At 34.0% G+C, this 16,833-nt stretch overlaps 2 protein-coding genes and 4 non-coding genes across 7 annotated transcripts; 2 read left to right on the top strand and 4 right to left on the bottom strand.

Annotated features, from left to right (window-relative positions):
* Positions 1–553: 553 nt before the first annotated feature.
* LOC145592645 (putative methyltransferase PMT23) lies at positions 554–6,719 on the bottom strand. The gene is made up of 7 exons (XM_081649153.1): positions 6,069–6,719; positions 4,132–4,281; positions 3,373–3,643; positions 2,316–2,426; positions 1,788–2,196; positions 1,293–1,487; positions 554–1,145 (listed from the first exon to the last, which is right to left on the bottom strand). The coding sequence occupies exons 1-7, from the start codon at positions 6,558–6,560 to the stop codon at positions 941–943; spliced, it is 1,833 nt and encodes a 610-aa protein (XP_081505279.1). The 5' UTR covers positions 6,561–6,719; the 3' UTR covers positions 554–940.
* Positions 6,720–8,768: 2,049 nt separating this feature from the next.
* On the bottom strand, positions 8,769–8,850 carry TRNAS-CGA (transfer RNA serine (anticodon CGA)). Its single transcript has one exon. It is a non-coding gene; the product is annotated as a tRNA-Ser (tRNA).
* Positions 8,851–8,917: 67 nt separating this feature from the next.
* TRNAK-CUU (transfer RNA lysine (anticodon CUU)) lies at positions 8,918–8,990 on the bottom strand. Its single transcript has one exon. It is a non-coding gene; the product is annotated as a tRNA-Lys (tRNA).
* Positions 8,991–9,559: 569 nt separating this feature from the next.
* TRNAG-UCC (transfer RNA glycine (anticodon UCC)) lies at positions 9,560–9,631 on the top strand. The gene has a single exon. It is a non-coding gene; the product is annotated as a tRNA-Gly (tRNA).
* A 705-nt stretch (positions 9,632–10,336) lies between these two features.
* Positions 10,337–15,556, bottom strand: LOC145592644 (polynucleotide 5'-hydroxyl-kinase NOL9-like). Of its 2 annotated transcripts, none has more exons than XM_081649151.1 (10): positions 15,405–15,556; positions 14,600–14,828; positions 13,722–13,819; positions 13,512–13,545; positions 12,997–13,166; positions 12,710–12,893; positions 11,800–11,980; positions 11,537–11,636; positions 11,198–11,325; positions 10,337–10,699 (listed from the first exon to the last, which is right to left on the bottom strand). In XM_081649151.1, exons 2-10 carry the CDS (start codon positions 14,788–14,790, stop codon positions 10,634–10,636), a joined length of 1,152 nt encoding a protein of 383 aa, XP_081505277.1. In that variant the 5' UTR covers positions 14,791–14,828; positions 15,405–15,556; the 3' UTR covers positions 10,337–10,633. The 2 variants fall into 2 exon arrangements, with proteins under 2 accessions (XP_081505277.1, XP_081505278.1); XM_081649152.1 differs by having other exon boundaries at positions 15,517–15,543.
* A 100-nt stretch (positions 15,557–15,656) lies between these two features.
* Positions 15,657–15,728, top strand: TRNAG-UCC (transfer RNA glycine (anticodon UCC)). The gene has a single exon. It is a non-coding gene; the product is annotated as a tRNA-Gly (tRNA).
* Positions 15,729–16,833: the final 1,105 nt, after the last annotated feature.

Raw genomic sequence — 16,833 nt, 5'->3', positions numbered from 1 at the left:
TGAAATTGTTCCCATGTAATGAGTTTTTTTGGAGTTTGAGGAATGAAGTTTTATACTGCCATATGTTGCAATGACTGTTTTTCAAACTCTTTTTCTTGCGATTATGATCAAACATTGCACACTTTATATTACTATCTTTTACTGAATTGTACTTTTCTCGACTCTCCTTTAATGTACACAAACCATTTGAATCATCGAGGAGTATAAACAGCCTCTTACAGGTTAGTTAATGTGTTGAAGATCTTAATTTCTGCTTGTGTAAGCAGTCTCTCTTGATATCTTCCTTATTCTAAGTACAAATTTGTAGCAATCTCTATTGGTCACTATTTTAAGAAAACACCTGATTAATGTGGATGTGCGCTGCAGGCACTAGGTTGTATTAACATCATGTTGGATCAAAAGTATTTGGCTCTGGCCATCTTTACTTGTGTAAATTTATTACTGGTATTTCTGTTTGTTTAAATGTGTTTGTTCTAATTTAGCACTACCAGCTAATAACAGCACAGGAAGAGCAGAATCAACCAGGGAAACAAGAGCGTAAACATTATGCAGAGACCATTCCTAACATAATTTTTCCTTCATTTCGTCTTCAGTGGCTCGCTTGGGATGGAGTAAATTATTTAAGGGGATAGAGTTAAATAAGAAGTTGTAAAGTGGGTGGAGGTGGGGGTGGTTGTTAGGGTAATAGACCACCTCCTCTTCCTTCAAGTCCACCACCATTCTCGCTTATTTAACACGTCATTATCTATCTATATCATCCCTTAAATAATTTCCCTCATTCCAAGCATGCCTCTATAAGGCATGTAATCAGAACATTCCAGGAAATCCCTATACACACTATCCATCCATACGTGATATGTGGTATCAAAAGAATGGTAAAATTGCATTGAAAATACAATAGAATGTCGTACTTGTTCATTTCTTTGCTTGGTGCCTTGGTTCATCTTTGCACCCGACCACCATGCGGACGCCAGAAACTTTTCTGGCCAACAAGATATCGGTCATTGTAGAGATTCACGGACCACTGAAGAGAACGAAAAATTGCTCCTATGCTGTTGATCTGTTCTTTGGTTTCTTGAATCAATACCCACCCACTTGGTCTTACAATGCGATCAATCTCTGCAGCCAAATCTATGATGTCACACCTGAATGGCACAAAACTTCAGATCATCAAGTAGATGAAAACAAAATGGTTGAACTGACTCACTTGATATCAGTGAAGAACTTCACTCTGAAAGAACAGACATTTATAGAAAAATGAACTCTATAAAGGTAAATATTCGCAGTTTTACCCATTTGGGAGATTGCTGAAGAGGAAAGTAGAGTGCAGGAGATCATAAGTCCTTGGATAAGTGTTGAAAGATTCACACCAATCATGATATACTCCAATTAACCCTCGGTCAAAAATTATGGGAAGTGTATCTGGCTCATGGACTGGAACAACATTCATCACCCACAGTGGCATATCAATAAGCGCTGCAGCAAATCTGTAAAAGTTTGATATGTCAAAATTTTAAAACACAAATCAATTTTAATTGTGCCAGTCTAAGTTGCAATATTGATCAGGTATGGTAATGAACGAAGAGCAAAATTTGAAGATATAGCATTTAAATAATTCCTCTCTTTAAGCTATAAGAATCAAGTGCTCAACAAACAGTAGTATGCAAAAACTGACGAATAACTGATCAGAATAAAGCAATTCTGCTATAAAATTTGATAAACAAGGGCAACCAATAAGTACAGAGAACAAACTAGCAAAGGTAAGGTCACTCGGTAAAAAAACTAACCCTCCGTGACCAGCAGTCATGTCCATTACATTACGCACACTTGACCAGTTTATTCCAAGGCCACCTATGTAAACATCTGTCACGAGAGCATGCCAGTCACGGGTGTCATTATGAAATGCTTGTTCCACAAGTGGTGCTGAAGGGAGGCTATATGGTTTGGCAGTAAGCCTTTTGGGCCAAAGAGGAGGCCAACTGGAAGCTTCAAGCGGAAGCTGGGGAAGACATTTTTGAAGAGGTGAGTACCATGATATATTTCTCCCCACTCCACACATTGGCGGTTCATTCTTTTCACGTTCCTTGTAACAGGATGGAGAGACAGGTTTCTGATACACCACAAGCCCAATACCTGTTGAAGCCATGGTCTTAGCCACTACCTTCCAGCACATCGATTTCGTTAAAGCAACCATGGCTGCAAAAAAAAAAAAAAAAAAAAAAAAAAAAAAAAAAAAAAAAAAAAACATACAACAGAGATCACAGACATATTCAACACTTCTTGACATCAAATTCCCTGTTATGAAATGGACATACAGTTCCATACGGTCACGTCCTTTTCATCGTTGCGATAGACTGGTGTAGCAGACCAAATGAAGAGCCCCCCGGGCCTGAGAATCCTGTTAAGCTCCAATAAAGGTTTGCCACCTACAAGACAAAATATGAACAAGAGCATAAGGCAGATCAAATACAAAGTCCTTACTGATTGGGCAGCTAAACATAGCAAAGTAAATTACTTCACCCAAAAGCTGACAAGCGTATCAAACAGACATGTTGACCAATAAACAAAACTCAAGTTGGACAAACAAAAGCTACAGTAATGTAATGCAGAAGAAATTATCAACTGGCATTTTCATTCCACTTGCTCTAACCAGATACTCTACTTTCCAAATCTGTCAGTTTTGTCCAAACTCAACCTATGCTCAAGAGAAACACAATCCTAAAGAACTCTAATGCATAATCTTTCACAGAAGACAGAAGAACAAGAGACTTAGAAAGGAGATATCATAAGACTGATAAAAGGAAAGTTATACAGAAAAACATTTTTACCATTGGTGTATAGTATATACAAATCTACAAGTTTGAATTTATGAATGATGCAAGCTAAGTAAAAGAGGATTAAGAATAGTAGATATAACTGAACAATGAATTAAGTAAAGCGGCTATAGTTGATAATTGTGGCAGCGCTTTGGTCTTCTCAAATCAATGAACTTGAATTGCCTCCCAGTAATCCACTACTAAAGCCTAATCCAAATTAAATTTCCCTCCCAACATATTTGACAACATATGACTTTCATCCCCAAGATCCAGATAAATGAACTTAAGACTCTGCTTGTGTATTGTGTAATACATTAGCAGACATAAAACTATAAATCAAGAGCATGGCGAAATTGAGTGGCTAAGCTGCAGTTTAACAAACACAAATTTTTCTTACAGTCATACTAAGTAATTAAATACTGCACAAATTATGCTGTGATACAACCCCTTATTTTTCCAGTTTAGAATCACCTTAGTTATTATCATGTTGCAGAAAACTATAGAATGAGACACATGAGAAATCAAACAAAAGTATAAGGTGGCTCTCAGGACGTACCATCTGCATCCCAATGAACCCTGCACCTAGCACAATGAATGAGATCATAGGCATTATCTGGAAATGTTAGTTGTTGAGTTCCAATAACTGAAAGAAATGCAGGAATTCCACGTTCTAGAGCAAACTGTATTTGAGCTTCGTGTTCATCTTTAGGGGCCAATGACATGGTAAGAACATCTCTATCCAACAAATGTCCTCCAAAGCTGGCAACTCCGCAACCAACATCTAGAACAACCCTGATGTTTTGACCCCATTTGACAAGGGGTGTAGCCTAATAAAGAGTAAAAGAAGAGTCAACATAAAGGCATATAGAGCAACGAAGACTATTTACAAGCAAAATGAGTAAAGTTGGTAAATTCTGCTACAAGTTGACACAGGTTCTAATTAAACTCTGAAATCTTGTACAAATAAAGACAAGTCTTGTAATTTTCGTAACTGTCATATACTCATAAATTTGTAATAACAAACTTATCATAAGACCAGGGTGACAAAATGACATTTCAATCTAGAGGCAACTTATAAGTTATCACTTTAGTCAGGGGAAGACCTTTAAAGTCAGAATATAATATTGTAGTATTCCATTAAATATAATTTTTTTTCGGCCAGGAAGGTGGATATGTTCTACCCTAAAGTATATCAGACATCAGATGCAGTTATGTAGTATAAAAATTTTATCTTCAACCAAAGTAGTACTAGCAATCTAGCATCATAAATTTCTGTGATATTTTTTAAATAACAAAACTAAATCGAGAAATATACCTTTTCAATAAACTGGATATAGTTTGCAACACCTTCCTTAAATTGAGTTCCACCTCCAGGAAAAATAAAATGATCACCTGACTTGACAACCCAATGCTGGTCCTTCTTGTAGTCTACTAGCTTTGGGTGAGGGACATTATCATACCAAATCTGTGTCATAAACAAAGTCGTTGAGCAAACATTAGACTAACATATCAGATATGTGACAATCCTAGAATGTAAGTAAAAGTAGTGTTGCGGAGAAAAACTGGTAGCACAATCATCACGCTGACTTTCTAGTTCATGGAAGAATACACCCCAGCACCAAAATACTGAGACAACTCATGTAAAACTACAATTTCTTCTACTATGGGCGTGTTCGGCAAAATATAGCTGTGAAGGTAGCTGTAGCTGTGGAGACAGTTGTTAGCTGTGTAGGTAGGTGTTAGCTGTCAACAAGCTGTTAGCTGTGAAGATAAATAATTTAGATATGAGTGTTCGGTAAAGTAGCGGTTGACTAGCTGTTACATATAAAAATCAATATTTTATTTTTAAAACTATAGATTAAATTTTCAACAGCTACCTCAAAAGCTACCTCTAATTTCAAAAGCTAATTTTTCTAACTTTTCACAAAAGCTACCTCCACCACTAAAAGCTACCCTAATCACTACCTTACCAAACACTCACATTTTTTGTTAAGTAGTGGTTTGACCAAGTCAAACCACTAAAAGCTACCTAAAAGCTACTCAAAAGCTAGCGCCGAACACGCCCTATTTATCATGGCCGGTAACACTTTGGTAGAAAAAAAAAAGAGTACAATTTAAGGTAGCCAATAATATAATCATACACAATGCTACTCAAATCAGATACTCGTATTAGTGTTTGACACAGATTCATGTACGAAAGTCTGACTTAGCTAAGTTCCATGTTTTGATCCATAATGAAGCAATTCGCAACAAGACACTTAAAAGTACATTTATACCCAATCTATGTTGGAGAGTAAAGGATCCGACTTAGAGAGTAAAGGATCCGACATAGACACTTGAGGTAAAACGAAGGGTCATACTCACATGTAAACCACACAAGAATTAAGTACAATTAACAATGATCATCATTCCATGACATAATCACACAAAACATCCACCCATGTGCAATCATATCCTACTTAAGAACAACTCTTGTACGTCCAAATAACTCCAAGTTTCTTTTCTTGTATTCCAATACACTACTTTACATTATAACAACTCATACACAGCCCACATGCCACATTTCATTTGACAAGCTACTATATGGTTTATAGTTTATACCTTAACTAACCTACTCCTAATTTTATTAGTCTATAATCATACTTTATTTAAAACACACGTATACTATACTGATCAACAATTATCAAAAGCATCATACTAAAATTTTAATAATATAATCCCCTTGTCCAGAACTTAGCAAATCTAATGCAAACATTATTATAATTTCACTGTGTCATACACCAAACTTTCCTCTTCTGTGGTCCTTTAAACATTCTCAATAATTTACATTTACCCATTCCAATTTTTTTAACCTATGATCTAATATAAAATTAGTCTTATGAATTTTCTAATGATTCTTTAGAAAGGTCTTTTATTTTAATTGTTCAACCTTTGATCTACTGCAAAAGCGCAACGATGTAAACAGAATTCGATATTAATCTTAGATTTCAACTCTATCATCCCGAGCTACCAACAAAGCTAAATGACATCCACAAATGTAACGAGTTTTTACACAAACTCGTTTCTTTTTTAACCTATGATCTACAGCAACATTCGAGGTAAATCCAACATACCAACACCAAACAATCCCGAAACGAGCTACCAACTAAGCTAGATGACATCCAAGACACGACTCGTACTCCTACAAGAAATCAATCATAGTAGTAAAAAGAAAAAACTAAAACCTTACCAATAAGCAACAAACAAGCTCACCATGTCCCTACTTTTAGGCCAGGGGATAGGAATCTTATAACCTCGCGGCAACGGCACCAAACACCGAGAATTCGGCTTAGGGCAATGCCGCTCTCGATGTTCCATATGCTTCCTCGATTTCAAAGCCTTAATCGCTTTCCAATTATCAAGGCAAGGTATATAATCAACCGCCGACAATCCACCCTTACACACCTCCCATTTCAAATTCAACAGATCTCCGTCGAAATGAATCTCGCCGGAGACGGTAACCTTCGCCGGAGACTCCGGCGAATCGATTGGAGCGGCGACAACGGCGGAAGGTTCTGGAGAGATTGTTAGAGGTTGGAGAGGCATGCCGCGGCGAGAGAAGTTGAAGGAGGGGAGAGAGAAGGAGGAGGATTGGGAGTTGGAGATGAGGAGGAAGGTGAAGGAGAGGAAGAGGAGAGAGAGGATGAAGATGAAGGGGTATTTCTTTTCATGGAGGAAGGTTGAAGATGAAGATGAAATCGCCATTGTTGAAGAAAAACAGAGGAAGAAGGAAGAAGGAGAGTTTGTTGGTGGGAAAATAAATTAGTTACGGAGTGCGTGGAGGTGTGTGTCAGAAGAAGATCAGAGGAGAGAGAAAGCGAAAAGAGGGATTAAATTTATGAAATTTTGATCGTCCATTTATGAGGAAAAATGGCTGGAAAGGAAAGATTTAAGATTTATGGCGAAAGTATGTCATGTGTTCCCTTTTTATTTATTTTACTCTTTTGTTCGGCAATATCATCAAGTTGTTGACCCCTTCTTCTTTAACAAATTAAGGGTCTGTTCTAATTTATTGAATTGAGATGAACTAAACTAAACTAATTGGAGCTGAACTAAATTGAATTAAAATTAATATTTTATGAGAGAAGAAAATTAGGAACTAAATTAAGAACTGAAATGAATTGATTGGAGCTGAACTGAACTAAACTGAAATTAAGCTGAAGAGAACAGGCCCTAAATGATCCGAATGAGCTACTATATCGTACACATGGTTTTAGGTTCTATTCGCTCCATCTTAAGAAAATAATACGAGTATTCAGTAAAAAAAAAAAATTTAAGTTCAGTAAAATTAAGTTTTGTACAATAAAATTAATTTTAGTTCAATAAAAATAATTTTAGATCAATAGTAATTAAGAATCTCAATGAAAAAATATAATAAAAATCACTAAAAAAATTATTTTAGTTCAACAAAAATAATTACAATTCAGTAAAAATAATTGCATTTCATTAAAAATAAAGACAAGTGAAGTCTTCATTACAGTATACAAAATACTCACCCTAACTTTGTTTACAAGTATCGTAGTGGAGATAAGAGAAAAGATTCAACCCTTTACTTGCTAGAATGCTCCAAACGTCTAAGGAAGAAAAAGTTTTATCCTCATTATAGAGTTTTCCTAACGTTTGTAATCCTTATTATGTCAATTATGCTAGTTGTGATGATGGTCTAATAGAGTTTGTAGCTTGTAAAATAGTCATAGGCTAAAATTAAAGTAGCGGGTTTAGTTGTGTCTTGTTTTCACTAATGCCAAAAACAAAACAAAATGTATGATTTTTGAGATTTACTTGTATTAAGAGATACTACGAGCAATCTCGGGTTTACTATTTGTGCTATTTGTGAGTTTAATTAGTTCTATTTACAAAGTATTTCCTCTGTTTTTTTTTTTTTTTTATATATGCATCAGTTTGATCGGCATATTTGTCGAGACGCTACTTTGACCATTAATATCTTTAATTGTGTATTAGTAAAAATTGTAACAAAATTATATTATAAAATTAGACATTATGACAAATGTAATGATATGTTATATAATAACATCTATTTATTTTTTAGAGGTGAAAAAATTAAGTCAAACATGGAATATGAATAGTGCAATTGTCAAAGTGATGCATTTAAAAAAAAAATGGAGGGAGTATATTCATTTACTTCTTATTATGTTAATGTAAAAATGTTGTTTGTGGTGAGATTGTTTGTACTCCATGTTTAATTATTTTCAAATTGAGCATCTTTAGCTTTGGCAAAAGTGTAGTCTTGGGGTGAGGTATCACTTGATTTGCTTAATAACAACTATGATACATGTAGAGTAATGATTCCATTGGTTACGAATCTAAGATGGAGAGAGTAAGTTAACTTTATATATTTATTTTTTCATTTTAAATCAATCACTTCAAAGTTCAAACTAAAAGTTTAAAAGTTTTGATAAAAAGTTCTCAATAATATATACAAATAGCATAATCATTTGATCAAATAATACTACTTATTATATTTATTTCATTGTGTAATTTACACAAAAGTAACCATGAAAAATGAAAACCGACACTATATTTGAAGTTAAATGAGTTATATTTCAGCTTGAGTGCAGTCAGTATGTGATTGTAAGCTTGAATACATTGTCTTTCTATGTTAACAATATTTTACTATTATGTTAATGTACTAGTTGAACAAAATTACCAAATGGAGAAAAATAACAATACATAAATGGCACAATTATAGAGCAACTATTAATTAGATTTTGCTAAAATTAATGATCTTATATTTCTGTGTAATGCTTGTTTATTGTTTCCTAGGAGTATCTAAATCTGATCCAGGTAGCTCAATTTTCCATGGCAACAATTTCAAGGTGACCACCGATTTATTTTGTTAACTATTTCAGGGAAAATAAAAATGATTTAGAAAAAAAGAGGAAAAGGAAAAAACGTCAGCAGCAGGATTCGAACCTGCGCAGGCAAAGCCCAACAGATTTCGAGTCTGTCTCCTTAACCACTCGGACATACTGACGCTTGTTGATTAGTGTCATACAAAATGTGTTATATATTCTAATATTATAAGCAATTAAAAAATAAAACGCCCACCGTGGGGCTCGAACCCACGACCACAAGGTTAAGAGCCTTGCGCTCTACCAACTGAGCTAGACGGGCTTGTTGATGTTTGAATCTTTATTAAAATTTTAAACTATGTTTGATTTTTTGTCTTATAATTTTGAGGAATTAAAACAAGTCATTTTTTCTCGTGGAGGATAGTATCATCATATTCCATTCATTGCCTAAGATATTTTTCATACCCAAATGTTTCAAGTACATACATAAACTAAATATTTATACCCTTTTCGTGTAGCTATAAAGTCTGCCAAAGATATTCTTCATACCCAAATATTTCAATTATATATAAACTCTAAATATTTATACCCTCCTCCTATAGCTATAAACGTACCACTTCTCAAGTTTCATTGTTTGGGGTTGTCCATTTTTTTACAAAAATAATACTCCGTAGTATGTTATCAACACTTGTAACATTCTAATTGTCCTATATGCACATACTTGTTCCCTAACGTAACATTATACCTTAATTCACTTAATAGCTAATGTAATTTAAATATCTAAACATAGTACTTAATCATAAACCTCTCTTAACATAATTAATACCCAAATGTTGAGTTAGATGTGCAAATAGTAAGTATCAATTAAGAATATAAATGTTTTACAAGAAAGCGTTTGTAGTCCAACGGTTAGGATAATTGCCTTCCAAGCAATAGACCCGGGTTCGACTCCCGGCAAACGCATTTTTTAAATTCAACAACTTTTGTTGCCTATTTTTATTCTCTCTCTTCAAACATTCTTCAATATATACTGCCTGGCATTTACACGCTTTGATCTTGCTTTCCATTGATTTGTTACTCCAAAGTACTCCTATACTAGTATGCCTTTTAATTGGCACTTCAACGGATCAACTCCTCCAGATGGATGAATGCGTAGATAATTTAGCTTTGAAACAGTGATATTGGTGCTTATGGTTCTTCCTATAATAGAGTATTTCTCTTCCCATCAATCAAGGTACTGTCACTAGTACAAGTGAGAAATTTCTACTTTGGTTTTGTATTCCCTGTCTCGTCTGCTTCAAGTTACCAAGCTGCTTGTTTCAGCATGCATAAATTAGGGTTCAAGTCATATGACATCAACATCAGTACCATTGTAGTAAATAAGTAATGTACCATGATGTTAGTCCAGAAACGAATTCTCAAGGTCTCAAGTGCTTAAAAACGTGGACTGATAGCACAATAAGGCATTTTAATAGGTAGAACTAATGAGACTTGTTAAATCTTGAAAGAAATTATTCTCTTCCATGGTTCTACCTATTAAAGGTGTTGTCTATCCATTCTTCACCTTGGTCCTTGCATATAATTCCTTCCCCTTTTATCCATCTTGGGCTCTTGGCATCCTCTGTATTCATTATCAGATTAATTTTCGCACAGTTTCAACATACTGAGGATCAGAAACAGTGTCGATTATGCCATAATATTGTCCATCAAACGACCACTGTAAAAACAAAATGTGCCCATATAAATTACAGCTAAATTCATGGATTGATGCTCCCTCTTCCTGCCTTCACACAATGTTCTGTTAGTATTTGGTAACTAAGTTATATAGCTAATTTCCTCATCCGGCGGTCACCTTATGTTCTCAACGCTAGTTAGCACTAACTAATTAACTTAAACCTAAAATTATATCATAAGTAGATTTCTACTCCACTACTCTGATGTTCTTCATCAATTGGACAAAGTATATCAGCTAGTTTGTGCCTTTGTGGGGATGACATTCGCAGACATGTAAGGTGACATGCAACCTTGTACCTGAAGAGAAAGATCGTAAAGCATTAGCAAAGTCAAGATGTTAAGGTTTATAAGAGTTTACTGAATGTAAGAAACAATGGAACTGATAAAATATTATGCATCCAGTAATCACATCAGGAGTTCATAAATTTGCCTGCCCCTTTTCAAAAATTAATAAAGCCACATTTAAATTTTGAGCCATAGCAAAATAACAAGCTGTCTAACATTTAGCAAGTTAAGTTTTCCAATATTACAGTAGATGATACCGCTAGCAAAGAGTTTTATGAAAGATTAAACTTAAGACACGATTGAGATTTTGAGATAATTAAAAGAAAAAAAAAAAAAAAAATGAAGGCTAGTTAAAGCAAGTAATCAGTCATCCTGCCTTGAATAATCCGCCAACCAATAGTTCAATAAGATTTTTCAGTATTGCATTAACGACATATGAAGGGCAAAAGGAAATTACAGACCCTAACGAGCTATGGGGAAAAAAAATCAAAAGAAAAATTATTATCATACCTGCAGCAAGCCAATAGGTATCTGAATATATCCTTGTAAGAGAAGATCTACACCAGCTAAGATATTCTGCGGAACAGGTGTGATCAAATAGATCACATTCTTCAATGAATCAATGCCTCTCACGATACCTGGACCACAGAATAACATTAATACAATCAGACAACTATGCCCATACGCCAACAAATAGTGTGCTTTGCAAATAGCAAATTAACCACAATATTATTTCTTTCAAAATTAGAAGTGTGATCTGTCATCTGTGGCATAGAAAACAAAATACAACCCAGCATTTAACTTTTAATACTGATTGTGTCTTATAGATATATCATATATAGGACATACCAAGGCCAGCACAGACAGGCAAAGATTGAGAGTCTTCACAGCTAACAGCCAATCCTACTATTGTTGCATTCAAACTGTAGAAGACTTCAGAATTTGGTACCTAGCACAAATATTACATAAAAATGACCTTGATCATTGGAACATAAATAACAATGGTCTACATATAATGACATCAAATAGAAAAACAAGTAATTATAGGAGTAGTGATAGTTCAAAAACATATAAGTATAGGAACTTGGTAAGGAGCAATTAAAACAACAAACCTCACAATGAAGATGCCTGATTTTGATACTTGATATAGGGACTTGGTAAGGAGTAAGAGAGGCTAATGCAAGAGCAAGTTCTTTGATTGTGGTGATACTCATACTACTTGGAAAGCACTGCCTAAAGTAAGCCATCAGTCGTAGCTCTCTAATAAGACGTGCTTCCTTCTGCACCAACACCCTGGGAGACGGTAAAACCAACACATGAGGAAAAAAAATAAAATTGATTCTCTTCTTCAGAAAAAGAAAACAAAAGGTTTCAAATACGGATTTTTCTATTGACAAGAAATCTAAGCAAGAGTAGAAACAGTAATCAACAATAAAACAAGGAACATTGCACCCTCATGTCCAAACTACAGATGGGAGTGAAAGAGATAAATGCTGTTCAGAGGGGAGGAGGTGGACGATGAAAGAATAATTTCCTGCACTCATACATTGTTATGTCAGTTGGCTACAGCTTCAGATCGATTCAATTAAATAAACACCCCTAGGCAAATCTACCCCATTAGTCAAACATTCTATTGTCAAATTTGGTTAGAATGAACCAAGGGACCAGATATAAGTGTTCAAGAAAAAAGATAAGGTTGATATGGATATTGTTTGGACATTAATAGAACATGCAAAACCTAAACCAATCCAGGTGTCAAATTAGTATTGTGCCTACATCAGGTATAGTTAACAATCTACTAACATCAATTTTTTCTTTCAAGCCAAACATTATTGGTCATCAGGTTCTAACATATAAGCGCTACAACTGGGTTTTGTGAAAAATAGCCCAAAACTCACAACAGAATTTGGAGCGAAGTAATAGAACATTCATGATAAAAACAGATTTGAATAGTTGCAGATTTGCAGATATATAAACCTAGCATTCCACCAGTTCACATAAATATATATTTCAAGAACTTACGACTGGTTGTAGGAATCCTTGCGAGCAGAAGTGATCTCCACCAAGTTTACGGAACATTCATCAAGTTCATCAAGCCAGAATGCGCCACTGGGTAGATTCTTACGTTCAGAAGATATATTTATCTTAACCACATGTGTAGCAGCAATGTGTTTCAATATATCAACCAGTATATCAAAACCAAGACCTGTTGTGCAATAAGAATGTGAGTAACACATTAATAGTATGCCCAAAGAAGAAGAAAAGTACAATGTTGAAGAAAAAAAAAAAGTGATAGTTTCACAGCCTACCTTTCACCCAACCAGGCGTGTTAATAATAAGGGGCAGCTCAGCTGCACCAGGGCTTCCATTCTTACGTGAAATCCTTAGGTCCTTTCTATAGTGATCATACAACGCAAATATACAATTCAAGTATGTTTCAGGATCCCTTTTTGAAGAAACATCTCCAAAGAAATAGCATCTGCAGACACCCATGCAAAGAAACAGCGATCATTGATCATATCTCAAGATTAACACATTTACACGGAAGGATGTTCAATGTTTTTGTGACAAGCTTATCAGGTATTACAACCAACACATACAATAAATTAAAGCATACAGACAAAATATGTACATTTACTGCATACAAGAAATTAGAGCATAAGAAAACAGAGCTCCAAATAGAAAAAGGCAATGTCATACGTCAAACCCAAGCATAATGGTCAATAATGACCTTGCTGATGCATCTTTTTTTTTTTTTTCACCAACAATATGATAAACAATTTCTTAAAGGACATAAAAGCATATATTACAATAGGATGTTTACCTTCGAGGTGTCTTCAGACAAGGGATTGTTAAGTCTGGATGAAGGAAACAAAATTAATTAGAAACGGAAAAACATTATAATAATTAGCGTCTTCTGATGAAACATATTCTATAAGTTGAAAATAGAGTATACCTCGTATATATATTTAAAAATATAACACATACACACAGATAAGAAAAGGGAAAAAATTAAATCCCAAAATAAAAGCACCTGGAGTTGCTTCATCAATAACAGTGAGGGATAGGCATCCAGGAGGAGTGAACTCTGGCTGTCCAACATCTGTATCCAGATAAGCTACACTTCTGTATCTGCCAACCAGAAGCAATCATAATATCATTGAGTGACATACTTATACAATAAGTTATGTGAAGTTACTTTTCCAATATCACAGTAGTTTAATACATCTGGAAAAAAAAAAAAAAAACACTTTCAATGCAGAACTAACTAATGGTTGCTCCAAAGTCTACCAAGAAACCCAAGCAAAAACCAAATAATACAAGTTTGCCAGCAAACACAACAAAAATGCCTTGTTTTATGTTGCAGACTATTTTGAGAAGCAATGGCTTTTTTTTATCAGTCTGCATGCTCAAGTTCAAGGGGACACAAACAAATGTAAACCTCTTTTGCTAAAACTTCTAAAAAAAATCCTTAAAGGGAAGTAAACTCTGCAGGAAGAATATCAACATAAGCTCAAATCCAGTTATCAATTTGATTGACAAAAACCAATCAGAAACAAAATTGCACTATTAAAAACTAGAACATAATTATGTAAACGATGTTCAGTTACACAGGTTCATTACATAAACTAATACAATCCAAATATTATTGTTCCATACAAAAGCTAGAAGGTTCATGTAAGACCCTAGTTGCATTCCAACTTTACCAACAAAGTATTCAAGTTCACACAGTACACAAAGAATACTCTGTAGCAAAACCAGGAATTAAGCAGAACAATCACAAAATGAAACAAAAAAACTGGACAAATCTTCAACTGCCTGAAAAATGCCATATAATCAAAGGGAAAAGGGAAACTTATGAGAATTCACATGACATTATTTGCCAATATACAAATTAGAGAGGAATCTAACCTGGGGAGGAAAGTGTTAAGGAGGTAACGAGAGAAAGTGGTTTTGCCACTGTTCTTAGCGCCGCAGATGAATACAACAGGAGGCAGTGATCTGGTAAAACTTTTTGCTATGTTGTCTGCAGCAGCTGACCATTCTTCAGAAATCTCTATGCCGGGTGATGGGGTCTTTCCTGTTGGAGCAAAAGCCGCCATTTCTTCTCTTCTTGTCTCAAACTGTTTAGTGTATGTGGCTGCAGTGGCGAAATCAGAAATTTTTAAAATGAGGTATGATTACAAGAGATTTCATTGAATATGGGATAAAATGAATCAATCACATTAATCAAATTCCAATACTATAGTCCAAAAAACCATTATCTAAACTCTTTTCCTTCATCTTTCATGCTATATGAACTTCCCAAATCATTACAAATTGACAATCACTTTATTATCATTCGAAACATTACAGATTTTGGAAAGTTTTCTAACCATTTTTGTTCTGCAATTAAAACAAATGATTTGAATATCCTACTAATACAAATTCACTAAATTAAGGAGTACCAATTTACCATCATTATATTAACTGATCAAAAATTAATTAAATAAGAATTAATCTTAAAAACAAGAAAAACATCAAATTAATCACGATTAAGAACTAGGTTATGAGCTAAAAAAAAAAAACAACTAGCATTGATATACACTAAAAAAAGTTCAAACATTAAACATATAACAGATAAAATTAGTAAAATTAGAGCAACAAGGTAACATACAATAAGAAATTACATAAAAAAAAAAATTATGAAAATTGGCAATTGAGAAATTTGATTTACCTGCTACTACTATGAGTATGAATGTGAGTGAAAAAGTAATTTTACAAATTAGGAGTGAAAATCAAATGTAAAATCCCATGTATAATGGATGAAGATAGAGAAGAGATAGTACCGTAGCAGGATTTTTTGGTTTGGAGTATCCAGATTTTGACATGTTGAACAAAATTTTCACAAACAAGGGGGGAAAAAAATTTAGGGCAGGGTGATTGCAAATAAGATTATCTCTTAACGTTTGTTAAGATTATCAAATAAGCGTTTGTAGTCCAACGGTTAGGATAATTGCCTTCCAAGCAATAGACCCGGGTTCGACTCCCGGCAAACGCATTTTTAAAGTTCTTTTAAACAGATACTTTTTTTTTTTTTTTTGGGGAAATATAGTCTTATTAGGTTAAAATTATAAAATTGCTTGTACTATTAGAGTTTGTTTAACTATTTAAGCCGTATAGAATTATTTATTTTTTAAAAATACATATGTGGCCCTATTTTATATTTGTAATTATAGATCGAGTATTATAAACATTTACATTTAATAATAGAATATTCGTCCTAAATAATATATGAAGTATTATACACAATAACATAACACAATCGATTTTCAAACTCCGACAACCACCAACAGCTAGCCCATCATATGCTATTACACATCTTGGTAAATTATTTATATTCTTAAGTAGATGGCACAAGGCACAACATGACAATAATCAATTAAACACCTTGGACACTTTAATTTCAATTATAAATAAGTCAAACCTTTCCTTTTCAAGTGGGAACCATTTTTACCCCCTTAAATACACACATCATGGTTCCATAGAAGAAGTTTGCTTAAAACTTATTTAGCTATAATTAGGACCAATTAAAACGTAGCATTTATCAAATGCTTCTTGAATATTGAATAGTACTTAGAATTGATGGGATGATTAAGACATATGAGCTTCCAATTTGGTGTTAGTGACAAAGATATTAATTCTTTACTTGTTCAAACACACATTATGGAATTGATCAATTCATTATGCGTATTGACAACGACTCAACCCTATTAGCTTTGAGTCTTCCTTCTACTCGTACCTAACAAGTCAATTGGTCAGTCATTGAAGGAACATCCATTTGATCAATGTTTTACTTTTCCCTCTCCTCAAATTAATAGAGCTTATCATACTATGCAGATAATTTAAATTGCTTTAATCGATCCACGATAATAAAAGTCATCATATTGGCTCAATCTCTTGTAATTTAGGATATGATCAAAACACCCTCTTATATTTCATTCTATTTAAGGTCCGCATATAAAAAAATATATATATAATCATAAACCATTGCAAATTAATTTATTTAACGCATGCATGTGAAAAAAAAAGAAAAAAAAATAGTACGTAATTGACTGTTTCTATTTTTGTAGGTACTCTAAATTACTACGGAATACATTAATTAG

The sequence above is a fragment of the Chenopodium album genome, chromosome 18, assembly GCF_948465745.1.
Source record: "Chenopodium album chromosome 18, dcCheAlbu1.1, whole genome shotgun sequence".
NCBI lineage: Eukaryota > Viridiplantae > Streptophyta > Magnoliopsida > Caryophyllales > Amaranthaceae > Chenopodium > Chenopodium album.
The sequence above is the reverse complement of the archived record's forward strand: the minus strand, read 5'-3'. Positions and strand labels throughout refer to the sequence as shown.

Coding starts and splice junctions, on each gene's coding strand:
- LOC145592645 (XM_081649153.1), bottom strand. CDS start 6,560: ATGGCGATTTCATCTTCATCTTCAACCTTCCTCCATGAAAAGAAATAC. Junction 2,427..3,372: donor GGTTCATTGGGATGCAGATG/GTACGTCCTGAG, acceptor TTTGTCTTGTAG/GTGGCAAACCTTTATTGGAG. Junction 2,197..2,315: donor GGACGTGACCGTATGGAACT/GTATGTCCATTT, acceptor TTTTTTTTGCAG/CCATGGTTGCTTTAACGAAA.
- LOC145592644 (XM_081649151.1), bottom strand. CDS start 14,790: ATGGCGGCTTTTGCTCCAACAGGAAAGACCCCATCACCCGGCATAGAG. Junction 13,820..14,599: donor CTTAACACTTTCCTCCCCAG/GTTAGATTCCTC, acceptor TCTGGTTGGCAG/ATACAGAAGTGTAGCTTATC. Junction 13,546..13,721: donor TATTGATGAAGCAACTCCAG/GTGCTTTTATTT, acceptor TCCTTCATCCAG/ACTTAACAATCCCTTGTCTG.